This window comes from Hemitrygon akajei, chromosome 2 (assembly GCF_048418815.1).
Source record: "Hemitrygon akajei chromosome 2, sHemAka1.3, whole genome shotgun sequence".
NCBI lineage: Eukaryota > Metazoa > Chordata > Chondrichthyes > Myliobatiformes > Dasyatidae > Hemitrygon > Hemitrygon akajei.
The window spans coordinates 185,322,409-185,350,046 of NC_133125.1; the positions used below are offsets into that span (position 1 = coordinate 185,322,409).

The 27,638-nt window shown below is 42.6% G+C and overlaps 1 protein-coding gene across 1 annotated transcript in view; it reads left to right on the forward strand.

Moving 5' to 3' along the window:
- The window catches only part of LOC140738425 (uncharacterized), a 124,013-nt gene that overhangs the window by 69,113 nt on the left and 27,262 nt on the right, over positions 1-27,638 (forward strand). Inside the window, exons 12-14 of the mRNA XM_073065700.1 lie at positions 9,833-9,907; positions 12,825-12,938; positions 25,839-25,931. Of these exons, the coding sequence (XP_072921801.1) occupies positions 9,833-9,907; positions 12,825-12,938; positions 25,839-25,931 (282 nt within the window). The remainder of the gene's footprint in view (positions 1-9,832; positions 9,908-12,824; positions 12,939-25,838; positions 25,932-27,638) is intronic.

Here is a 27,638-nt window from a genome sequence, read left to right on the forward strand (position 1 = left end):
ACATCAATTGGCCATCCTGGAACAGATCCATGAAGGAATAAACCCCTTTATTCCTCCACAAAAGAAAAGTGGGATCACTTAATAAAGGTTTAAATAAATAAGTTTGATAAATTAAACTAAAAAGTTTAAATATTTTAAGATAAAAAATGTTATGAAACTGGAACCGAATTCGTAATGACTGCTTAATCACCGGATATGAATTTAAAGTAGTAATTTTGGCCAGTTGTACAGGTAAAGAAGCTCCTAATAATGAGGTTAAGTGAAACTGTTTCACAGCATTCAATTCCAAATCAGCCCAAGGCAGTCGTTCATCTCTATCAGCCCATTATAACGAAAAACACCTATAACGTATATTGACAGCCCAATAATACATTCTTAAATTAGGCAAAGCAAGACCTCCATCTTTTCTTAATTTTTATAAGTGATATTTAACAATTCTTGGTCTTTTATTATTCCAAACAAATGATGAAATAATAGTCAACCTGATTGAGAAACTTAGTTTAAAAAAAGGGATATTTTGAAATACATATAAAAATTTTGGTAAAATCATCATTTTAACTGCATGAATTTGGCTGACTACCAACAGTGTAAGTAGATTCCATCTACAAAATAATTGCTTCATAAAATCCACTAAAGCAACCAAAATAGCTTCATAAAGGTCTTTATGATTGTTAGTAATAATGATACCTAAATATTTAAATGAGTCCGTAACTCTAAAAGGAATGTCATCATATATAGAAGCAAAATCATTTAGGAGAAATAATTCACTTTTATGAAGGTTTACTTTATATCCTAAAAACTTTCCAAAATCGTTTAATAGTTTCAATAAACTAGGAATGGATTCTTTGTGATTTGAAATATAAACTAAGAGATCGACAGCATAAAGAGAGATCTTATGAACAGTCCCATTTATGAAAATGCCATGAATATAGTAATAGGGCTTTTATATATCATTCTAATCCACCTATTAAAATTAATACCAAAGCCAGATTTCTCTAAAACACTAAATAAGTATTTCCATTCAACTCTGTCAAATGCCTTTTCAGCATCAAGAGAGACAACACATTGGGGAGTCTTAGAAAAGGATGAATATATAACATTTAACAGTCTCCAAACATTAGAGAAAGAATAACGTCCTTTACAAAACCTGTTGGATCTTGAGAGATAATTTTAACTAGGGGATTCTCCAGCTAATTAGCCATTATTTTTGAGAGAATTTTAGCATCCACATTTAATAATAAACTAAGTCTATATGAAGCACTGTCAGTAGAATCTTTAACTTTCTTGAGAATTAAAGACATAGAAGCTTCATAAAATGTGGGAGGTAACTCACAAAAAAGAATCTTTAAGCATTTCCAACATATATGGAGAGAGCAATTTTTCAAATTTTTTATAAAATCCTACAGAATAACCATCCAGTCCAGATTGCATTGAAAAAATACCTTTCTGAAATTCGCTTTCAATAATAGGAGCATCAAGAATTTGTTGATCTTCAACAGAAATTCCAGGAAAATCGATCTTTTGTAAAAAGGCATTCATTTTAGAGGAATCAACTGGAAACTGAGATTTATAAAGTTCAATATAAAATTTTTGACAATTTTAATTAATATCTTCATAATTACATGCTAAAGTACCATCTCCCTTATGAATTTTTAAAATTTGTCTTTTAGCTCTAGCAGATTTTAATTGAGATGCTAATAGCTTATTATTTTTATCTCCAAAGACATAAAATTGACTTTTCAATTTAAGCAAATTTCTTTCAATAGGATAAGTTAATAATAAATCATATTGTGATTGGAGTTCAACTCTTTGTTTGAATAAATCAATGTTAGGAGAGATTGCATAAATATTATCCAAGTTTTTAATTTGTTTGGAAATCTTAACTAACTCTGTTTTTGTCTGCTTCTTAAGCTTAGCTGAATAGGAGATTATTTGACCGCGCAAATATGGTCTTCCCTAGACTTACACAGCCCACAGAACCTGGGAGTTACAATTGTGGGGATATCATTCAGCATTGATTTCTTTGGCTGCTGTGTGATTGCCCTGAGCATTGAACCAGTGGGTGGTTTGTTTAAGTCTGTGCTAAACTATTGTCCGGAAAAGTGATAATGATACGTGGGTATGGATGCTGCCAGGTTTGAGTGGTAGAGTGCATCCACGGAGTTACTGGTAATGAATGCGTGTGTGTTAAGTGCAGTATGTATTCCTGATGAATTGTTATTTCAACTTTTAAGTACTTTTAATGCTGTAGGGAAAGTTACGATTGTGGGACAGAGATCTGATAAAATGGCAAGCACAGACACTGTTTTAGTTCAGACTAGTGCTGACGTAATGGCAGTGGGACTGCCTGGTACTATTGGGGCCCAGGAGAGGGGAGCTGTAGAGTGTCCATACTTTCCGGGAGGAGAAGAGTGCAGGGCAGCGGGCTGAATTCTAAGTTGCGTCTCCTGTAGCTGGGGGTGGAGACTTTAAAGACAGTGTTCTCTCATTTCTGAGGTGTGAGGGGAAGGAGTGTTCAGATTTGGCATGTCTAATGACTCCCCAGTGAAGAGTATTGGCAAGGGTGATGTGTGGGAGCATCGGTGGGTGTCAGACTTGGCAAAAAGATGGGGTGGAATGCAGAGACAGATGAATTGAGAGACAAATATAATCCTCAGTACTGGAATGATGGGTAACATTTCGAGGGGTTGATCTGGTTGGCAGACTGAAGGAGAGCGGCTGCAGACACAGATGTATGATCTCAATCACAACCATTATGGCATCATGATAAGTTGCTGCAAAGTTAAAGGATGGAACTAAGGCATTATTTTTATATTCAGGATGATCTTTCAATGGGCAATTTGGCCGAGATTAGAACCCGGGGTGATGTTCAATAGGAGACAGCCAGATCTGCTGTTAGTTCAGACAATTTTCAGGCAGATTAGATCTCTCAAACTTGAGTGACTGGAGCTGGAAGATGTGTCAATGGGGAATGACTTGGGTGAGAGAGATTTGAACAGGGTGGGAATATGGGAAGGGTGCAAAACAAGAGGTCAACTCAGCACCACTTTCTCAAGAGCAACTGAACATGAACAATAAATACATGACCCAACGGCAACACCTGAATGAATCACAATTAGGATTATGTAACCAACCATATAACAATTACAGCATGGAAACAGGCCATTTCGGACCTTCTAGTCCATGCCAAACACTTACTCTCACATAGTCCCACCGACCTGCACTCAGCCCATTACCCTCCATTCCTTTCCTGTCTTTATACCTATCCAATTTTACTTAAAATGACAATATCGAACCTGTCTCAACTACTTCTACTGGAAGCTCGTTCCACACAGCTACAACTCTCTAAGTAAAGAAATTCCCCCTCGTGTTACCCCTAAACTTGTGCCCCTAACTCTCAACTCATGTCCTCTTGTTTGAATCTCCCCTACTCTCGATGGAAAAAGCCTATCCACGTCAACTCTATCTATCCCCTCATAATTTTAAATACCTCTATCAAGTCCCCCCTCAACCTTCTACGCTCCAAAGAATAAAGACGTAACTTGTTCAACCTTTCTCTGTAACTTAGGTGCTGAAACCCAGGTAACATTCTAGTAAATCTTCTCTGTACTCTCTCTATTTTGTTGACATCTTTCCTATAACACAGTGACCAGAACTGTGCACAATACTGCAAATTTCTCCGACAAATGCCTTGTACAATTTTAACATTACATCCCAACTCCCATACTCAATGCTCTGATTTATAAAGGCCAGCATACCAAAAGCTTTCTTCACCACCCTATCCACATGAGATTCCACCTTCAGGGAACTATGTACCATTATTCCTAGATCACTCTGTTCTACTGCATTCCTCAATGCCCTACAATTTACCATGTATGTCCTACTTTGATTATTCCTACCAAAATGTAGCACCTCACACTTATCAGCATTAAACTCCATCTGCCATCGTTCAGCCCACTCTTCTAACTGGCCTAAATCTCTCTGCAAGCTTTGAAAACCTACTTCATTATCCACAATACCACCTACCTTAGTATCATCTGCATACTTACTAATCCAATTTACCACCCCATCATCCAGATCATTAATGTATATGACAAACGACATTGGACCTAATACAGATCCCTGACGTGTACCACTAGTCACCGGCCTCCAACCTGACTAACAGTTATCCACCACTGCTCTGTGGCATTTCCCATCCAGCCACTGTTGAATCCATTTTACTACTTCCATATTAATACCTAAAGATTGACCCTTCCTAACTAAACTTCCATGCGGAAGCTTTTCAAAGCCCTTACTGAAGTCCATATAGACCACAATCACTGCTTTACCCTAATCAACTTTCCTAGTAACCTCTTCAAAAACTTCAATAAGATTTGTCAAACATGACATTCCATGCACAAATCCATGTTGACTAATCCTAGTCAGACCCTGTCTATCCAGATAATTATATATACCATCTCTAAGAATTAATTAATTAATTCCATTAATTAATCCACCACTGATGTCAAACTTACAGGCCTATAATTGCTAGGTTTACTCTTAGAATCCTTTTTATACAATGGAACAACATGAGTAATACGCCAATCCTCCGGCACCATCCCTGTTTCTAATGACATTTGAAATATTTCTGTCAGACCCCTTGCTATTTCTACACTAACTTCCCTCAAGTTCCTAGGGAATATCCTGTCAGGACCTGGAGATTTATCCACTTTTATATTCCTTAAAAGCGCCAGTACTTCCTCCTCTTTAATCATCATAGTTTCCATAACTTCCCTTCTTGTTTCCCTTACGTTATGCAATTCAATATCCTTCTCCTTAGTGAATACTGAAGAAACGAAATTGTTCAAAATCTCCCCCATCTCTTTTGGCTCCACACATAGCTGTCCACTCTGATCCTCTAAGGGACCAATTTTATCCCTCACTATCCTTTTGCTATTAATATAACTGTAGAAATCTTTTGGATTTATTTTCACCTTACTTGCCAAAGCAACCTTGTATCTTCCTTTAGCTTTTCTAATTTCTTTCTTAAGATTCTTTTTACATTCTTTGTATTCCTCAAGCACCTCACTTACTCCATGCTGCCTATATTTATTGTTGTTGCCTCTCTTTTTCTGAACCAAGTTTCCAATATTCCTTGAAAACAATGGCTCTCTCAAACTTTTAAGCTTTCGGTTCAACCTAACAGGAACATAAAGGTTCTGTACCCTCAAAATCTCAGCTTTAAATTACCTCCATTTCTCTATTACATCCTTCCCATAAAACAAATTGTCCCAATCTGCTCCTTCTAAATCCTTTCATATCTCCTCAAAGTTAGCCTTTCTCCAATCAAAAATCTCAACCCTGGGTCCATTCCTATCCTTCTCCATAATTATATTGAAACTAATGGCATTGTGATCACTGGACACAAAGTGCTCCCCAACACATACCTCCCTCACCTGACCTATCTCATTCCGTAACAGGAGATCCAACACTGCCCCTTCTCTAGTTGGTGCCTCTATGTATTGCTGCAAAAAACTATCCTGCACACATTTTACAAACTCCAAGCCATCCATCCCTTTTACCAAATGGGCTTCCCAGTCTATGTGTGGAAAATTAAAATCTCCCACAATCACAACCCTGTGCTGACTACAAATATCTGCTATCTCCTTACAAATTTGCTCTTCCAATTCTCGCTCCCCATTAGGTAGTCTATAATGCACCCCTATAAGTGTTACTACACCTTTCCCATTCCTCAATTCCACCCAAATAGTCTCCCTAGACGAGCCCTCTAACCTATCCTGCCAGAGCACTGCTGTAATATTTTCTCTGACAAGCAATGCAACACCTCCCCCTCTTGTCCCTCCAATTCTATCACACCTGAAGCAACGAAATCCAGGAATATTTAGTTGCCAATCACACCCCTTCTGCAACCATGTTTCACTAATAGCTACAACATCATATTTCCAGGTATTAATCCATGCTCTAAGCTCATCCACCCTTCTTATATTACTCTTAGCTTTAAAATAAATCACTGACATATCGAGTGAAATTTGTCGATTTGTGGAAGCAGTACAGGACAAGACATAAAAATTGCTTTGAGTTATAAAAATAAATACAGACAGACAGACAGACATACTTTATTGATCCCGAGGGAAATTGGGTTTCGTTACAGTTGCACCAACCAAGAATAGAGTAGAAATATAGCAAAATAAAACCCGAAATAATTAAATAAACAGCGGAAGATGAATTAAAGGAGACACTGGATGAAGGCGAGGAATCCCGAGGATCTAAATCACCAATTAACAGTGATTCTCCCCAGCATCATCTGCCCACATCCACATAAAATGTTCCAGCATGTGGACTGTTCAGCCTGCAACCTCATGGAGTTCAGTTTTCAATTTGAACCAGAACACTGTCCGATGCCATTGAACAGCTGGAAACAGTGATGTTGTGATTCTCTGCATCAGAACAGGCTGTACTGTCAGACATGGAACTCAGTCACTGGCAAAATGTTTAATTGCAGTCCTCCAGGTCACTGGGATAATTCAGCAGAACTGATTTACAGTGGCCTGATATCCCATCCACTGGATGTACACACGGACAAACTACAGAGTACCTGTCATTTCCACATGTGATGCCTGTGGGTCAGTAAGTTATCAAATGTAGTGTTTCCAGAGGGAACCAGAAGATGCTTTTGGTCCCCCCCTGGTCTCTCCACTTGTTGCCAGTGTGTGAGAGCTCTCTGAACCTCCTTCAGTCCAATGCTTGAATGTCTGGTCCAGTTCTGAGCTGGTTGATTGCCTCATGTTCGGACACTGAATATCACAATGAACCTGACCAAGCCCGGGTTCATCTCTGTTCACTGCAGCACTTCATTGATGCAAGTTTTGAATAAGTTGTGTAGATTGTAACTCAGGGGGATTACTACCATCAGGGAGGAGGCTCAGGAGCCTAAAGACACACATTCAATGATTTAGGGACAGCTTCTTCCCCTTCTCAGCTTGCTCCTGCCCCACTGAACTCATTCCTGCATATCTGGACACTGTCTTATCCCCCCTTGTTCATTCTCTTCCTACCTATGTTCGTGACACTTCTCACGCTTTGAATTTTTTCAATGCTTTTAATGCTTTTAAGGCCCCCACCGCCTTATTTTCACCATGGACGTCCAGTCCCTATATACCTCCATCCCCCACCCGGACGGTCTCAAAGCTCTTCGCTTCTTTTTGGATTCCAGATGTAACCCCCTGGGTCACCTCAGGCTCGCTCAGCTCGTTCTCGTCTAGGGGGAGCAGCCTTCGGCCCCGCCAAACTGGGTAATCAGCTGGTGTGGATGCTGTGTGATGTCCCCGCCTCGCCAAAGAACAAACAGGACACCATATGCGATTAAATGATTACAGTTTATAAAGATTACTATAACTGATTAATAACCATACAGTATATATGAAGGAAATGAAAATAAAGAAAAGGCGCCAGACTTATCAAAGTCCAAACCACTTCGTGCACAACTGTTGGAGCTCAATTACTGAAGTCTTCTGGCCACCATTCGATCCCCTCCGAACTCCTCGACTCGCAGCTTAGGACCACCCGAAGTGGTCAACCAAGCACATCTATCTTCGTCTCCTCTCCTCGGGGTACCTCCTGACCTTGGACCCCTGCTTGGGGTCCATTCCTCACCCAGTTTACAGCATCACGTCGTCCCTCTCTCACCCCCTAGCGCCGATCTCCCCAAAAGTCCGCCAACAATAGCTTACGGACTCAGAAGAAAGAACAACATTAATCCCAATTGGTTTACAAAGGAATACAATTTTCGTTATCAGTAAATTTTAACCCAAGCAAGCTTCCAGCACTCTCTCGCAACAAAGAAGCATTCCTTCTTTTAACAAAACAAAGAAGCCATTTTGATTACATACACAGTAACAAAGAAAAAGAAGAAACCCCCTTTAAACAGACCTAACCAAGTCTCCCCTACCACCACTCTCCTCCATCTAGCGGAATTAGTTCTTAATCTCAATAACTTCTCCTTTGGCTCCTCCCACTTCCTCCAAACCAAGGGTGTAGCCATGGGCACCCGCATGGGTCCCAGTTATGCCTGCCTTTTTGTTGGCTTTGTGGAACAGTCCATGTTCCAATTCTATACGGGTATCAATCCCCCTCTTCTCCTTCGCTACATCGACGACTGCATTGGCGCTGCCTCCTGCACACATGCTGAGCTTGTTGACTTCATTAACTTTGCCTCCAACTTTCACCCTGCCCTCAAATTTACCTGGTCCATTTCTGAGACCTCCCTCCCCTTTCTTGATCTTTCTGTCTCCATCTCTGGAGATGGCTTATCTGCTGATATCTACAATAAGCCTACAGACTCTCACAGCTACCTGGACTATTCCTCTTCCCACCCTGTTTCTTGCAAAAATGCTATCCCCTTCTCACAGTTCCTCCGTCTCCGCCGCATCTGCTCTTAGGATGAGGCTTTTCATTCCAGGACGAAGGAGATGTCTTCCTTTTTTAAACAAAGGGGCTTCCCTTCGTCCACCATCAACTCTGCTCTCAAACGCATCTCTCCCATTTTCTGCACATCTGCCCTCACCCCATCCACCCGCCACCCCACTCGGGATAGGGTTCCCCTTGTCCTCACCTACCACCCCACCAGCCTCCAGGTCCAACGTATAATTCTCCGTAACTTCCGCCACCTCCAACGGGATCCCTCTACCAAACACATCTTTCCCTCCCCCCACTTTCTGCTTTCCGCAGGGATCGCTCCCTACGCGACTCCCTTGTCCACTCGTCCTCCACCATCCCTTCCCACCAATCTCCCTCCTGGCACCTGCCCTTACACTTCCTCCCTCACCACCATTCAGGGCCCCAGACAGTCCTTCCAGGTGAGGCGACACTTCACCTGTGAGTCGGCTGGTGTGGTATACTGCGTCTGGTGCTCCCGGTGTGGCCTTTTATATATTGGTGAGACCCGACGCAGACTGGGAGACAGTTTCACTGAGCACCTACGCTCGGTCCACCAGAGAAAGCAGGATCTCCCAGTGGCCACACATTTTAATTCCATGTCCCATTCCCATTCTGATATGTCTGTCCATGGCCTCCTCTACTGTCAAGATGAAGCCACACTCAGGTTGGAGGAACAACACCTTATATACCGGCTGGGTAGCCTCCAACCTGATGGCATGAACATTGACTTCTCTAACTTCCGTTAATGCCCCTCCTGCCCTTCTTACCCCATCCCTGACATATTTAGTTGTTTTTTTTCTCTTTCTCTCCGCCCTGTTCTCCATCTCCCTCTGGTACCCCCCCACTTTCTTTCTCCCGAGGCCTCCCGTCCCATGATCCTTTCCCTTCTCCAGCTCTGTATCACTTTGGCCAATCACCTTTCCAGCTTTTGGCTTCATCCCACCCCCTCCGGTCTTCTCCTATCATTTCACATTTCCCCCTCCCCCCACTACTTTCAAATCTCTTAGTATCTCTCTTTTCAGTTAGTCCTGACGAAGTGTCTCAGCCCGAAACATTGACAGTGCTTCTCCTATAGATGCTGCCTGGCCTGCTGTGTTCCACCAGCATTCTGTGTGTGTTGTTTGAATTTCCAGCATCCGTAGATTTCCTCGTGTTTGTTCTTCACCTCTGTCATCAGATTTCTGAACGGTCCATGAACCCATGAAGATGACCTCACTATTTTTGCTCTCTTTTTCACAACTACATATATCTCACAGTAATTTATAGTATATTTTATTTATTGCCCTGTACTATTGGCACAAAACAACAAATTTCATGACATATCTCAGTGACAATAAATCTGATTCTGAATTCTAATTCTGAGGATTTCAAATGGTTTTAATTTCTTTTTTTTTAGAATTGGTGTTCTTCCAAACAGGTATCTTTAATCTGGTATTCTTACTTGGCATGTCTGTCACCACTTCAATTGAAGGTAAGTGCTTGAACATTATTCTGTATTTACATGATATGATGGACTTGTTACTGAGCAGACTGATAGAATTAAGTGTCTCTGTCAGAACATTGTGAGCTGCTTTATCTTGATCACAAACAGATACAGTTCTTGTCCCTTCAGCTGAGGACTGGGAAACCTGCTGGAGGTTTGAAATATCTGAATTTCCATTTTAGTTTAAATCTCTGTTCAGAACAACTGGCCACACAAAATTTCAGACAATTACACACAAGTCATGGAAAGTGAGATTATATTTCTGAACATTAATCTCATTCTTGTCCACAGAACCTCCTTTCTGTACCCTAACTAATGAATCCCCTATCCCTACAGTTCACCCCTTCTCCCTCCTTCCCTCCTGAGTTACAGAGCCAGACTCAGTGCCAGAGACCTGACCGCTGTGTCTTTCCTCTGCTAGGTCATCCCCCCCAACAGTATCCAAGTGGTGTACCTGTTGTTGATGGGGATGGCCACAGTGGTACTCTGCACTGGCTGTTTAATCCCTTTCCCTGTCCTGACTGTCACCAAATTTCCCGTGTTCTCCACCTTGAGTGTAACTACTTCTCTCTATGTCCTATCTGTCAACCCCTCAGCCTCCCGAATGATCCAAAGTTCTTCCAATTCCAGCATCAACTCCGTAACTCAGAGTGTTAGAAGCTGCAGCTGGAATCATTTCTCACAGGTATAATCACCAGGGACACTTGAGGTCTCCCTGCCTTCCAACATCCCACAAGAGGAGCATTCTACTATCCTGCCTGGCATCTCTACTGTTCCTAACTGAGCAATGATAAAGAACAAAATAAAATGTTGTGGGAGAAGAAAACTCTGTCTACAGCTTTTTTTGCCCTCTTTCACTCTAGCCTTGAAGAGCTAAAGCCTCAAAATCTCCACTCTCTGACCACTCCAATGATGGTCGGTCCACTGGCCAGTTACCTTACTCTAATTTGTTCTTGTCAATCAATCCTGAATGCTGATGTGGCACTGCCCAAAGCACGGAACTACCATGAGACACTGCCTTCTCTGCACAATGGGTGAACGGGAGTGAACTATGTCTTCTCAGGCTTCCAGTCTCTCCGATAGGGCACCGCGCAAACGATTATCAAAACGTCATTCTCCCTATTCTGAGAGTGTCTAGGACCTGCAATATTAACTCTGTTTCACCTTCCACAGATGCTACCCAAACTGCTGAGTGCTTCCAACATTTTTATTTTTTATTAAACGCAGAGCTGACAGATTCTATGTACTTTGTAGTAAATATCTAAAAGCACCAGTGATCCAATACCCATGGGAGAGCAGAGTTTCTAATTATTGATTAATATAATGTAACAAACGGATATTGAAATTCATCTAAACTGGAGGAAAAGCAAGTTCCAATGAGGAAATTCAGACTGTACAATAGGATATTTATATATTCATTGAGTGGGTGACAACTCAGCACATGGAGTTTAATACAAGAAAGTGTGAGGTGGGGCCCTTGAGTAAGAGGAATCAGACTGTAATGTCAATGGAGAGGAATTGTAAATGAGTGACTTGCAGAGAGATCACCTTGTAAAGGAATCACAAAAGATTCAGAGCATTAAATAATTAGGAATAGGAGTGTTATATTAGCCTTAGTTGCAATGGATTTGGAGTTTAGAGATGGGGAAGTATTTTTATCGTTGTGGAGAGCATTGGAGAGTCCACTTGGTACTGTGCACAGTTCTGGTCCTCTTGTTTAAGAACAATTGCACGAACACAGCAGGCAGTCCAGGACTGGTCCATAAGGGTAATTCCTGGGATGAATGGCTTTTCCCACCACAAGCAGTTGGGAAGTATTTAAAGAAGAGATGGATAAATATTTGAAAGATTGGGGAATTCGGGAATGTGTGGGACTGGGACAGAAGAGGAGATGGGGCCTGAGGCAGATCAGCTCCAATTTTATTGAATGGTGGGGCAGGTTTAAGGAGCTGAGTGACCGACTCCCCTCTTATTTTCTTGTGTTTATTATCTTCTTGCAAAAGAACAATGGATTGTGGTCCTTAACACAAGAGATTCTGCAGATACTGGAAATCCAGAGAAACTCACACAAAATGCAGGAAGAACTCAGCAGGTCTGGCAGCATCTATGCAAAGGAATTAAGAGTTGATGTTTCAGTTAACCCTTCATCAGGACCAGATAGAAATGGGAAAGAGCCAGAATAAGACGGGGGTGACGGAAAGGAGTACAAGTTAGACAGGGAGTACAAAGGAGTAAAAGTGATAGGTGAAGCCATGAGAGGAGGAAAGTAGATGAGTGGGGGAGGGGTAAAGTGAGAAGCTGGAAGGTGATAGATGGAAAAGGCAAATGGCTGAAGAAGGAATCCAATCGGAGGGGAAAGTAGTCCATGAGAGGAAGAGGAGGAGGGCACCAGAGGGAAGTGATAGACTGGTAAGGAGAAGAAATAAGAGACGAGCCAGAATGGGGGGGGGGGGCGGTGTGGTGGGATGGAAGAAGAGAAAAGGAGGAGGGGGAGAAATTGCCAGAAGCTAAAGAAATTGATGTTCACGCCATCAGGTTGGAGACAGTATGAACATTAATTTCTCCAGCTTCTGATTATGTACTCATCAAGACTTGGCCATCTGAACACCAGAAGGAGCGCCCAGTGTAGCAGGTAACAGGGAAATACTGACTGGGAAGAGAGACTAAGTCAGTTTATTCATGGCCGGTGTAACAAATCAGTGGCTTGTTCACCCAGCACAGCCGGTAGAGTCAGTCGGTGCAGACCAGAAGTCAAGGTTGACAAGACTGGGCAGTGATGAGCACATCTCTTCCCTGCAGGAGATAAGGGGAACAAATTGGTTGTGGCAACAATTGGCAGCTCTCCTGCTCATTTTTCTGGTGTATTGTTGCATGTTTGCCGACTTGAATTTATTTGTAATTGCAGGTTTTTACAGCAAGGACACTGTCACATTTGTTACGTCAATCACAATGGTGGTGTTGTTTCCAGTGGTTTTTATTGCATTTCTGATTCTCTGGTGGGAAGTATTTTGGTACAAAGGTAATTATTATTATTATTATTGTTATTATTATTATTATCATCATCATCATCATCATTATTTACACTTGTGTTTAAACTTCAGGAATTTCTCCAAAGAAAATGCAGTTAATTTTAAAAGAAAAATCTCCCCCACCATTCTGGGTCCCTGAGACATGAGGGATGAAATTCCCCTGTATTTTTGCCCAGTTGTGGAGTGGTGTTTCACGGTGACACCACTGCTGGAACAATTCTGGAAACATCTCTGACCTGGTGTCAGAGATAGTACTTGAGGGTAAAATGTCTCAACACAATTGTGGTACACACATTATGTTGTCAAAGGTGATGTGTCTTGTGATGTAGAGGTGAGTAGTGCACGCATTTTGCTCCTCCGTGGAGAGAGTAAAGAGCACCAAGTTTCTGAGAATGCACAAAATTGATGATCTTACCTGGTCTGTTAACACCATTTCTTCGGTCAAGAAAGCACAGCAGCATCTCCATTCCTTGAGGAGATTGAGATTGATAACCAATTTTTACAGGACTACCATTGAGAGTGTCCTGACCAGCTGGATGACTGTTTGGTACAGGAACTGCAAGGCATCTGACCGCAAGTCCCTAGATAGAATAGCGAGTCTCACTTTCACCAATGAGAGGTGTCTATCCGGAGTGTTACATACGCAGGGCACTTAGCATTCTCAGTGATCCCTCCCATCTATCCAACAATCTTTTTGATACCCTACCATCAGGAAAGAGGTACCGTAGCATTAGGACCAGAACTGTTAGGATGAGAAACAGTTTCTTCGCCCAGTCCATAAGACTATTGAACTTCCTGACACCACCCAGGTCTCATCATGTATCGAGCACCAGTAGTGCTAAACTGTTTACTTTTTACTTGTATCACATATGTACCTTGATATTTGTTAATTTATCTGTGGTAATATTGCCTTATGTGTTATGTGTGTGAGTTATACGTACTGTATTGTGCACCTTTGTCTGGTGGAAAGGTGTTTCATTTGGCAGTATACACGTATACAGTTGAAATAAAATAAAGTTGATCTTGAACTTGAAAGTTGCCCCTTAATCCTGATGAAGGGGAGGTGAGAGAGTGGTAAAGCCCCTCCTCATGACATGGATTTTAGCAAAAGTTTAAGTTCCTCATGGCATACTCAAGAAACTAAATGACCATGGGATCCAAGAAAAGATGGTGTTGGAATAAAAATTGGTTGAGAGGGAGGAAGCAAACAGTGAGGATCAATGGGAGTTTCAGTGTCTGGAGGGCCATGTGTGGTGAGTTAAGCAGGGCTCAGTAACAGGTCCCTTGTTGTTTAAGGTTCATGTCAATGATTTGAACTTGAATTGAGGAACACGATCAGGAAGTTTCCTGTTGATCACAATATCAGCAGTTTGGTTGACTGGAAAGAAGAAAGGTCTGGGTCACAGGAAGTTATCACTGGTCTCCATGGATACACAAAAGAGGAAATGGAATTCAGTCTGGAAATGTTTACAGCAGTGCTTTTGGGGAGAGCAAACTAGGCATAGAAACAAACAGTAAACAGACGACTAACGCATGGAGAGGAACTGACAACTCTCAATGTTCACGTGCACAGATCCCAGAAAGGAGCAAGTTGGGTGGAAAAAGTAAAGAAGCCTCACTGTTTACTCTCGTTGGCCAGTGTAGAATACAAAATTACGTTCATGTAGCAGAACCATATGAAGCTTATTATTTAGGCTACATCTGGAGCAGTGCATGCAGTTCTGGTCACCACTCTGCAGAAAGGATCTGATTGTACTAAACAAGGTGCAGTGGAGAGTTATGACAATGTTACCGGGGCTGGAGAACTCTAGGTATGAGGAGAGGCAGTCCAGGCTGAGGTTAGCCATGAAGCAAATGAGACTGAAATGTATGAAAATGGATCATTCGATGTGGATAGCCATGATTGCCTAAGTGTGTAATGCGCAAGGCACGTGAAGAAGAAGGAGCACTGTGTGTAATAATGGTCTCACAGATATTGGAAGAATGTCTTGAAAATGGAGAGGGTGCAATAAAGTTTCTGATGATATTACGAGGACTGGTGGGGTTGGGTTATAAGAAGAGGCTGGATAGACTAGGATATTTATTCCTGTACAGTAGAGGCAAAGAGATGAGAGAGATTCAAGAATAATAAATTCACGAGGAGCACAGATAAGTGAATTGCTAAAATCTTTTCCTCAGGGTAAGAGAGTCCAGTACTAGAGGGCATAGGTTTAAAGTGAGAGGAGAAAGGTATAAAAATGACCTGAGGAACAACTTGTTTTACACAGACATGGTGATGAACTGCCAGAGATTGAGAGATACAGAAGTTACAATATTTAGAAGGCTTTTGAACAATTACATACAGAGGCAAGGTTTAGAGAGATGTGGGCCAAACACAGGTGAGGTCACTTTGAGAACCCTCTGGGGTGAAGTGCCATTTTCCATAGCTGTGTAGCTCTGACTCTGTTTCAATTAGCAGAAAGATTAAAGAAGAATTCAAATTTTTTGACCCATTGCTGTGAGACATGGAGCTGGAAGCATAAACCACCAGGGAAGGACAGGAGCACAGTTAGTCGAGATGGTGTCTCACAACTCCAGTGACCTGGGTTCAATCCTGACCTCTCGTCCTGTCCACATGGAGATTATCCACTTTCCCATGACTGCCTGGGTTTCCTCCCATATCCCAGAAAGGTGGGTTGCTAGGTTACCTGGTTTCTGTCAATTGCAGTAGCATATGTATGTGGATGTGGAGAGAAATGGTTTCAAGAAGTAATCAGGAATGGACAGCTGCGTGAACTGGAATAGATGGGCTGAATGGCCTCCTTCCATGTGGTAAGGAAAGTGGGGTCTTGCCTTTTGTTTTGTGCACAGAGCTGGTGATGGGAGATGTGAAAGGGTGAGGAACAATACCTGAGGAGAGGGAACTATTAGCAATGGCATTAACATTGGAACCAGGAGAGGAGGTTGGTGATGAACAGGATCTAACAGAAGGAGGGTTGAGCATGAAAAATAAATGGATAGAATCCAGACTCAATGCAATTTCAACACCAGGGCATCGAGGGACATTTGGGAGGGTTGGTCCAGTGTGCAAAGGGAAGTAGGGAAACTACAGGGGCAGATGCACAGTCTGAATCCCAGACATTCATGGGTTCAGTGCACATTGTTAGAATATTTCAGCATGGTGAATTGTGGGAACAGTGGTGAATTAGGGGTTCTCTTTGCATTTCTGCATAGTCTTTGAATAAACAATTGGTGAAGGAGAGCAGGACCTGATGATGCTGAATAGGGTGCAGCCAGATCTGACGATAGGGGTTTAAAGCCATTTTTCACTCAGGACACACCTCCACACTTGCATTTCTCATTTGAGGGAGGCTGTACCACAGCAGACACTCAGATGAGGGATTAATGTAGGTTTTCATAAATAAAATGAAGTGAGGCATTTTATGTTTAATGAAACCCGTAACACATTTTATTGAGCTCCCAAAGCAACACATAAAAATGTACTAGAACTCTTTACATAACAATGTCATCTCATCAGACCAGCCTCTTAAAGTGAAACCCCAACTCAATGTCGATGGTTCTGAATTATGTACATTTCTGCCAATCACGTTACCCTACACAGGCCCCTCTGGAATTAACTAAAACCAGCATTGTGAGCCTGTCTGAAGCTCGGATCAGCAGCCCGGCTCGGGTCCTGTGCTCGTCCAGAGGTGATGGCAGGGGCTTGGCAGTGGAATACTCCAAATCTCGGTGGGCTGGTTTAAGGCGATCTTCTGAAATATGTTCAGGTTTATCCCTCTTATCAATGATGAAAGTCTTTTCCCTCTGTTCCAAAATGCAGAATGGGCCATCGTAAGGGACCCTAAGGGGATGTTGGTTTACATCATGGCAGATGAAAACAAACAAGGTGGAATGTAGGTCAACAGGAAACCAAGAGTGATTTATTTTGTAGCCTGGGAAAAATACACAGTCAGGACAACAAATACCTTTTCGGGTCTTTCATTACTTTATTTGTTTCAGATATTTTAATGCAGAAAGAGGGTATCAAAATAAAAACAACAAAATTAATTTAAAGAAATGCACAGTTCCTGCTGTTACAATCTCAGCCTAACGTTGGTCCACACACTTGTGTGTCAACTAGTTACAGATGCAGTATGAAAATCCAGAACATCAATGCCATATCTGCACAAGGTGTGTCGAGCTGTAGTTACTATGGGTCCGAGTTAGGTAACTGGAGATCCAGCTCGATGACCTTCGCCTGGTCAGGGAGAGCGAGGAGGTGATAGAAAAGAGTTATAGGCAGGTGGTCACACCGGGACCACGGGACACAGACAAGTGGGTCATAGTCAGGAGAGGGAAGGGGAAGAGTCAGGTACTAGAGAGTACCCCTGTGGCTGTACCCCTTGACAATAAGTAGTCCTGTTTGAGTACCATTGAGTACCATTGGGGGAAGCAGCAGTGACCGTGCCTCTGGCACAGAGTCCAGCCCTGTGGCTCAGAAGGGTAGGAAAAGGAAGAGGAAGGCAGTAGTGATAAGGGACTCGGTAGTTAGGGGGTCAGACAGGCGATTCTGTGGACGCAGGAAAGAAACTCAGATGGTAGTTTGCCTCCCAGGTGCCAGGGTCCGGGATGTTTCTGATCGCGTCCAAGATATCCTGCAGTGGGAGGGAGAACAGCCAAAGGTTGTGGTACATATTGGTACCAATGACATAGGTAGGAAAAGGGAAGATGTCCTGAAAAAAGAGTACAGAGATTTAGGAAGGAAGTTCAGAAGCTCAGGATTACTGTCTGTGCCATGCAACAGTGAGAATAGGAATAGAATGAGGTGGAGGATATGGGTAGGAAAAGGGAAGAGGTCCTGAAAAAAGCCTACAGGGAGTTATGAAGGAAGTTGAGAAGCCGGACAGCAAAGGTAGTAATCTCAGGATTACTGCCTGTGCCACGCGACAGTGAGAATAGGAATAGAATGAGGTGGAGGATAAATGCGTGGCTGAGGGATTGGAGCGGGGGCAAGGATTCAGATTTCTGGATCACTGGGACCTCTTTTGGGGCACCTGTGACCTGTACAAAAAGGACGGGTTGCACTTGAATCCCAGGGGGACTAATATCCTGGCGGGGAGGTTTGCTAAGGCTACTGGAGAAATTTAAGCTAGAATTGCTGGGGGGTGGGAACTGAACTGAAGAGCCTGGGGAAGAGGAGGTTGGCTCACAAATAGAGAAAGCTTGTAGACAGTGCGAGAGGGAGGATAGGCAGGTGATAGAGAAGGGACACGCTCAGACAGAAGGTTTGAGATGTGTCTATTTTAATGCAAGGAGTGTTGTGAACAAAGCAGATGAGCCTAGGGTGTGGATCAGTACTTGGAGCTATGATGTGGTGGCCATTACAGCGACTTGGATGGCTCAGGGACAGGACTGGTTACTTCAAGTGCCGGGTTTTAGATGTTTCAGAAAGGACAGGGAGGGAGACAAAAGAGGTGGGAGTGAGGCACTATTGATCAGAGATAGTGTCACGGCTGCAGAAAAGGTGGCTGCCATTGAGAGATTGTCTACGGAGTCTCTGTGGGTGGAGGTTAGAAACAAGAGGGGGTCAATAACTTTACTGGGTGTTTTTTATAGGCCGCCCAATAGTAACAGTGATAACAAGGAACAGTGAGGGAAACAGATCCTGGATAGGTGTAATAATAATAGAGTTGTTGTAATGGAAGATTTTAATTTCCCAAATATCGATTCGCATCTCCCTACGGCAAGGGGTTTAGATGAGGTGGAGTTTGTTAGGTGTGTTCAGGAAGGTATCTTGACACAGTATCTAGATAGAGAGGCTGTACTTGATTTGGAATTGGGAAATGAACCTGGTCAGGTGTCAGATCTCTCAGTGTGAGTGCATTTTGGAGATAGTGATCATAATTCTATCTCCTTTACAATAGCATTGGAGAGAGATAGGAACAGACAAGTTAAAAAAGTGTTTAATTGGATTAAGTGGAATTTTGAGGCTATCAGGCAGGAAATCGGAAGCTTAAATTGGGAAGAGATGTTCTCAGGGTAAGTATGGAAGAAATGTGGCAAATATTCAGGGGATATTTGTGTGGATTTCTACATAGGTATGTTCCAATGAGACAGGGAAGTTATGGTAGGGTACAGGAACCGTGGTGTACAAAGGCTGTAATAAGTCTAGTCAAGAAGGAAAAAGCTTACAAAAGGTTCAGAGAGCTAGGTAATGTTAGAGATCTAGAAGATTATAAGGCTAATAGGAAAGAGCTTAAGAAGGAAATTAGGAGAGCCAGAAGGGGCCATGAGAAGGCCTTCACAGGCAGGATTCAGGAAAACCCCAAGGCATTCTACAAGTATATTAAGAGTAAGAGGATAAGCCGTGAAAGAATAGGACCCATCAAGTGTGACAGTAGGAAAGTATATATGGTACTGGAGGGAATAGCAGAGGTATTTAATGAATACTTTACTTCAGTATTCACTATGGAAAAGTATCTTGGTGATTGTAGTGATGACTTGCAGCGGACTGAAAAGCTTGAGCATGTAGATATTAAGAAAGAGGATGTGCTGGAGCTTTTGAAAAGCATCAAGTTGGATAAGTCGCCGGGACCTGATGAGGTGCACCCAGGCTAATGTGGAAGGTGAGGGAGGAGATTGCTGAGCCTCTAGTGATGATCTTTTGCATCATCAATGGGTTCGGGAGAGTTTCCGGAGGATTGGAGGGTTGTAAATGTTGTTCCTTTATTCAAGAAAGGGAGTAGAGATAGCCCAGGAAATTATAGACCAGTGAGTCTTACCTCAGTGCTTGGTAAGTTGATAGAGAAGATCCTGAGAGGCAGGATTTAGGAAGATTTGGAGAGGTATAATATGATTAGGAATAGTCTGCATGGCCTTGTCAAGGGCAGGTCGTGCCTTACGAGCCGATTCAATTTTTTGAGGATGTGACTAAACACATTGACGAAGGAAGAGCAGTAGATGGAGTGTATATGGATTTTAGCAAGGCACTTAATAAGATACCCCATGCAAGGCTTATTGAGAAAGTGAGGAGGCATGGGATCCAGGGGGCCATTGCTTTGTGGATCCAGAACTGGCTTCCCACAGAAGGCAAGTGGTTGTAGACGGGTCATATTCTGCATGATGGTCGGTGACCCCTACTCTTTGTGATTTTTATAAATGACCTGGATGATGAAGTGGAGGGATGGGTTAGTAAGTTTGCTGATGACACAAAGGTTGAAGGTGTTGTTGATAGTGTGGAGGGCTGCCAGAGGTCACAGCGGGACATTGATACGATGCAAAACTGGGCTGAGAAGTGGCAGATGGAGTTCAACCCAGATAAGTGTGAAGTGGTTCATTTTGGTTGGTTAAATATGATAGCAGAATATAGTATTAATATTAAGAGTCTTGGCAGTGTGCAGGATCAGAGGGATATTGGGGACAAAGTCCAAAGAATGCTCACAGCAGCTGCACAGGTTGACTGTGCTTAAGAAAGCATACGGTGTATTGGCCTTCATCAATCTTGGAATTGAATTTAGAGGTAATGTTGCAGCTATATAGAACCCTGGTCAGACCCCACTTGGAGTACTGTGCTCAGTTCTGGTCACCTCACTACAGGAAGGATGTGGAAGCCATAGATAGTGTGCAGAGGAGATTTACAAGGATGTTGCCTGGATTGGGGAGCATGCCATATGAGAATAGGTTGAGTGAACTCAGCCTTTTCTCCTTGGAGCAATGGAGGATGAGAGGTGACCTGATAGAGGTGTATAAGATGATGAGAGGCATTGATCGTGTGGATAGTCAGAGGCTTTTTTCCAGGGCTGAAATGGTTGCCACAAGATGACACAGGTTTAAGGTGCTGGGGAGTAGGTACAGATGAGATGTCAGGGGTAAGTTTTTTACTCAGAGAGTGGTGACTGTGTGGAATGGGTTGCCGTCAACGGTGGTGGAGGCGGATACGATAGGGTCCTTTAAGAGACTTTTGGGTAGGTACATGGAGCTTAGAAAAATAGAGGGTTATGGGTAAGCCTAGTAATTTCTAAGGTAGGGGCATGTTCGTCACAACTTAGTGGGCCAAAGGGCCTGTATTGTGCTGTAGGTTTTCTATGTTTCTGTGTTTCTAATATACAAAACCAATACAGTAGTGGCAATTCTGAAAAAACAATACAAACAACATTAGAATCGCACCAACACAAAACCTTGTACATAAGATCAAAATGTGAATAAATACGTCTCATCTTAATGAAGATCTATACTCACTTTGGCACACACGTGCTTAACTTCCAAGCATGTATAGGCTGGACCCTGAAACAAATTCTCATCGCTCACACTACTCAGGTAATAAGGAACTTCACACAACCACAGCAGTCAAAGAGCATGGGAATAACTACAGGACCACGCCATAGAGGGGGGGGGGGGGTTAATTGGCTCAGGTAACATCTTATGGTCACAACCAACATCTCCAGTGGCCTTCCTAGCCACAATGGTAACTACAGTTTCAGCAGGTATGTGCTCAGTATCTTTTCCTGATACTCGGACGACGGCTTTCTTTTCAGTAGTTCGCATCTGCACTTTCTGGAAATCATCTCTCCAGCCAGAATCCAACTTTCCTTCTAGAGTCGTGTCAAATCCTGCGTAGACAAGTTGACAAGTTGTCTACATTGGCATATAATGTTCATGCCTACAATGCATGGGACGGGTTGTTCAGTGTTAACAGGATCCCTGAATACTAGAAAGCCACAATTGGGTATTTTCATGCCCATCACTTGAACCTCCAGCTCTAGATGCCCAAGGTAAGGAATATCAAGACTGTCAGTGGCTGTTAACCTAAGCCAGCCGGCAGTGGACAACATTTCCTCATCCTCTCCATTCAAGTGTTCTCGAAGGAACTGCTCAGTCACGGTGCTCACTTGACTACCTGTGTCCAACAGACAACGGACAGAGACACCTGATATCTTAAGCTCAATGACAGTACATGGTCCTATGGCACATTGCAGCAACTGGTCACAGGATGGCTGTACATTATCTATGAGGTTGCCCCAAATTGCCCGACTCACAACAACTTGAGGGCTGGAAGATGCCGGCTGTACATCCCTCGCACTTCACTTCTGTGGGCAATTCTTGACCAAATGCCCCCCTCACCTGACACTTGAAACATACTGGTTGCCCATCCTCTGTGAATCTAGGCTGCAACTTGGGTCTACTGCTAATTGCATATGCAACACCTCTCTGTACGGTAAGATCTTTCACTGCTTGAGTCAATTCACTAGTGGCTTTGCCCTGCTCTGCAACTACTTTAAGGACATTGCCTAGAGTAACAGATTTGGATTCCTGAGCTTTCGGAGGGGAGCACTGTGCCTGGCTACTGACACACTTTGACTTTACAATCTTTTCATTTCCTGACGACCCTAAAAACCACAGATGAGCCTCCTCTTGCACTCCTAACTTTGAGGACCCAGGGTTATTCCGCACAAATCAGTGGAGCTCCCTTCCAGGGGAAGGATCTCTGATCCCATCTATAAATTGATCTCCGAGCACCACCCTTTCATTGGCCAGAGCATCAGGGGAACAGTTCAGTTGAAAGTTAAGAGCTTAGGCTAGGGCATGTGAAAACTCTATGTCTTCACCCTCACACTGTTTGTGACTATAGAAGCTATGCAACAGCTGGTGTGCACTATGCTTGTCTCTGAAAGCCTCCCTGAGACAGGTGAACAAGTCATCAGCCTGATCATCACTGCACATCAGTGCTTCTTCTAGAGCTGCACCCCTGAGCAGTGACATAACAAAATCATACTGATCCTGGTCAGTCTAATTTCCAGCATGAAGTACACAATCAATTTCTTCAATAAAGTCATCAGCAGACCTCCCATCTTTCTCAGCATCCCCCGTAAATGGAGCGATGTGTCTTTCCCTTGGAATGTATACATAGGACCTTTTGCTTAATTTATCAACAGTTGCCATGGCTTCCTCATGCTGACCATGCATCTCTCTAATTTGTTCATTGAAATCAGGTTCAGTTTGCTCATCCTCTGAATGTAACGTTATGAAAACTCAAGTCTTTAAAAAGTCTCTGTGACAAGCCTGGAAAAGGGGTTGCTGACATCTCCTGCAGAAAACACGATGACTTCACGGCCGCAGTTGCTCTGGATCACCGTCACAGTTCTACATCCTGGCTTCAGTCCCTGATGTCCCAACCCGGCATCAAGACTCTACCATGGTCTCCACGTGACACCGCCTCACGGGAACGACTGTCCTGTCCTTCACCACTACCCTATTATGTATTGTATATTGTACTGCATACAAACATCAAAAACCCTCTAAACTGGCTTGGAATTACCCCACTGCTGCTACCAAATTTTGTAGCCTGGGAAGAACACACACTCAGAACAACAAATACTTTTTCAAGTCTTTAATTCCTTTATCTATTTGAGATTTTTGAATGCAGAAAGAAACTATCAAAAGCTTAACTTTGGTCCACACACTTGTGTATCAATTAGTTATGTATGCAGTATGAAAATAAATAAAACAAAATATACAGAACCAATACAGTAGTTGCAAACACCAGAGGGCATATGTACAAAATTAAGGGAGGGAAGTTTAGGAGAGACATCAGGGGTAAGTTTTTTTACACAGAGGGTTGTGCGTGCCTGGAATGACTTACCAGGGATGGTGGTGGAGGCTAAAAAAGTGGTGGTGGGGTATTTAAGAGCCTCTTGGACAAGCACATGGATGAAAGAAAAATGGAGGGTTATTGGGGTAGTGTGGGTTTAGTACTTTTTTTTAAAGGATTATATGGGTCGGCACAACATGGAGGGCTGAAGGGCCTGTATTGTGCTGTAGTGTTCTATGGTTCTATGGTTAGTGGCAATTAGAAAAAACAATACAAACAACATTAGAATTCCACCAACCTGTACCTTGTACACAACATCAAGCATATGGATAAATACATGACATTTTACCTAAGAGGTATACTCACATTGGCGCACAAGTGCTTAACATCCAATCACGTACAGTCTAGACCAGCCTTTCTCAAAGTTTTTGCTCTGGAGGAACCCTTGAAATAGTTTTCAGGTCTCAGTGATCTCCTGATAAAAAATATTATATCTAGAGCTCACGGTACATTAGTATGCTCAGTAAGTTGTAGATATAACAATCCAAAAATAATTGTCAATGCTCTTTTGAGTAGAGAATGAATTTTTTAGCCAATCTTTCTTGAAAAAACAGGCAGTTAAGCTTAGCTTACCATTCTTGAAATTAAACTCTGTCATAAATTTTAAAAGTTCATAAGGCAAACAACAAATTTCTGCAGATGATTGGTAAAGGGTCTGGTTGTGTTGAGGAAAAAGGAAGGCTGCAGAAGGACTTAGACAGATGAGAATGGGCAAGAGAGTGGCAAATGAAACACAATGTTGGAAAATGCATGGTCAAGCACTTTGGTAGTAGAAATAAATGTGCTGGGACAAAGTCCAAAAATCTGAGATGCAAAGGCACTTGGGAATCCTTGTGCAGAACACCCTAAAGTTTACCTTGCAGTTTGAGTCAGTGGTGAGGAAGACAAATGCAATGTTAACATTCATTTCAGGAGGATTAAAATATAAGAGCAGGGATGTGATGCTGAGGCTTTATAAGGCACTGGGGAGGCCTCACCTTGAGTATTGTGAACAGTTCTGGGCTCATCTGAGAAAAGATGTGCTGGAATTTGAGAGGGTTCAAAGGAGGTTCACAAGGATGATTTCAGGAATGTCAGGGTTATCCTATGAGGAATGTTTGATAGCTCTGGGCCTGTACTCGCTAGAATTTAGAAGGATTTCAAATTTTGAAAGGCCTAAACAGAGTAGATGTGGAAAGGATATTTCCCATGGTGGGGAAGTCTAGAACAAGCGGGCACAACCTAGGGTAGAGGGACATCCATTTGAAACAGAGATGCGGAGAAATTTCTTTGGCCAGAAAATGATAAATTTGTGGAATTTGTTAACACAGGCAGCTGTGGAGGCCAGGTCACTGGTTGTATTTGAGGTAGAAATTGATAGGTTGTTGATTGGCATTAAAGTTTACAGGCATAAGGCCAGGGAGTGGGACTGTGGAGGGGTAAAAAAGAATTATCTATGATTGAATGTCAGAGTAGACTCAATGGGCCAAATAGCATAATTCTGCTCCTATCTTTTATGGTCTTGTAGCCTTCTAAACAATAATTACTGAACCCATCAGTCTGAATGAATTAAAAACTCTGGGTGAAGGAAAAGTGTCCCTTGGATCTTATGATGGACAATCCCTCAGACATGTATCACTGGTTACCAATGGACTTCCTGGACAACCACTATCCTTATCCATGTTAAATGTCTCAGCATTTGGACAGTTTAGTCTGCACTCACATTGAGTTCAGTTTTTTCTTGGACCAGAACACTGTTTGAAGCCTTGAACATCTGGGTGTGGTGATGGTTCAGTCCTCAACAACAGAACAGGCTTCACAGTGGAACTTCAGTGCTGTAGCTGGGGCTGGGTATTGTCACCACAGGCAGGACCACATCAACTGTAACCTTCACCATCTCTAGAATAATACAAAGCTGATTTGCAGTGGATTGTTACCTCATCTGCTGGATATGTACACAGGGAGACTGCAGTGTATCTGCCAATTCTGCATGTGCAGACACTCGATAAGGGAGTACAGAAGTTATCAAATATGCGTTTGTTTGGGTTTATCTGTTGTTTCCTGGATTCTCTGCTTGCTGCCAGTGTGAGAGAGATCCCTGGACTTTCTTCAGATTTCTGCTCCATTTCTGAACTGGTTGGGTTTCCTTCTGTTTAGGAAGCCTGACTGACTCAGGATCAATCTTCATTACCAAGAACATGTTGTAAATCGATGCTTATGTGAAATAATTTGTATAGATCTGTTACTATGGCTTTCAAACTGATTAATTTTCATTTATCCAAAGAGGGTGATAGATTGAGAAGATGGATGACTGCCTATAATATTGGTTTTCTCATTGTCATCATCATTGTTACAATTTCCTGGATGGCGTTTAAAGGTATGTGCTCAAATGTTATTCTGTATTTTCATGTAAATGATGAACTCGGTTCTCTGGAGTTTGGTTGGAACGAAGTGAGTTTCTCAGTCAGGATGTTGTGAACTGCTTTACCAGGACCACCAGCACCTGAAGTCCTCAGTCCCACAGCTGAAGTCCTTTCCCACAGGGGGATCTGCTGGAGGTTTAGACCTTAATGGCATTTCACTGATGCTCATGGAACTAAAGGCAAAATGTTGACCTGAACACACAGTTGCCTCAATGGGACAAGGCAGAGTGTGGGGATAATTTGCATGAGATCTGTGTTTGGATTACTACTTGTCTCAGATTGACGGAGGAACGACAAGTTGCATGACGAAATTTCCCAATGAAGCAAGGAGAAGTGGTAGCAGCTTTTTGGTCAACAGGGATTAATAGATGGGAATGAGCAACACCAGGGCTAAATGCCACTCCACAGCCAGACAAATTCATGTGGGCATCAGGATTCTGACAAGTCTTTAATAGATCTTGGAGACACAGAGGAATTATGTGTCTCAAATCACAGGAAGGAGAAATTGGTCTTTAAGAATTCTGGTGTAAGTTTGCTGAGCAGAATTTGCAGAAACTAGGGCTGTGCTGAATGAATCTGAGACAGCCAAAGGGTGAAGTAGTTAAATTTTACAAGAAGTCAGATTTTACAAGAAGAAGAGCTTTGACTAGCAGCCAATCCAGACATCAGAAGTTTGGAGAGGAGGGGACATCAATCTGGTTCATTTCTTGAGGATAAAAGGCAGCAGTGTGTCACAGTCTGAGGACCAGCCACCAATCAGCATTTAGGATTGATCAGTAAGAGTAAGTTAAAGAAAGGCTGGGGCAAGCACAGTGTCCATCATCTCAGTGGACATCGTCAGAGTGGTGATCATAAGACTTTAGCTCTTCAAAGGGAGGCTTCATTCAGAGAAAGCAATGAAAAGTCAACCTTATTTTTTTCCCTTCTCTTCTTTATATATGTCCAGTTAGAACAGTAGAGATGTTATATTAGAAATGCAATATTAGCATTTATTTCGGGAGTACTACAATAGAAAAACAAGGATGTAATGTTGAAACTTTATGAAGCACTGATGAGTACTGTGAGCAGGTTTGGGCCTCATATCTTAGAAAGGATGTGCTGAATCTGGAGAAATCAGAGCATTGAGTACAGAAGTTGGGATGTAATGTTAAAATTGTACAAGGCATTGGTAAGGCCAAATTTGGAATATTGTGTACAGTTCTGGTCACCGAATTATAGGAAAGATATCAATAAATTAGAGAGAGTGCAGAGACGATTTACTAGGATGTTACCAGGGTTTCAGCACTTAAGTTACAGAGAAAGGTTGAACAAGTTAGGTCTCTATTCATTGGAGCGTAGAAGGTTGAGGGGGGATTTGATCGAGGTATTTAAAATGTTGAGAGGGATAGATAGAGTTGACGTGAATAGGCTGTTTCCATTGAGAGTAGGGGAGATTCAAACGAGAGGACATGATTTGAGAGTTAGGGGGCAAAAGTTTAAGGGAAACACGAGGGGGTATTTCTTTACTCAGAGAGTGATAGCTGTGTGGAATGAGCTTCCTGTAGAAGTAGTAGAGGCCAGATCAGTTGTGTCATTTAAGGTAAAATTGGATAGGTATATGGATAGGAAAGGAGTGGAGGGTTATGGGCTGAGTGCGGGTAGGTGGGACTAGGTGAGATTAA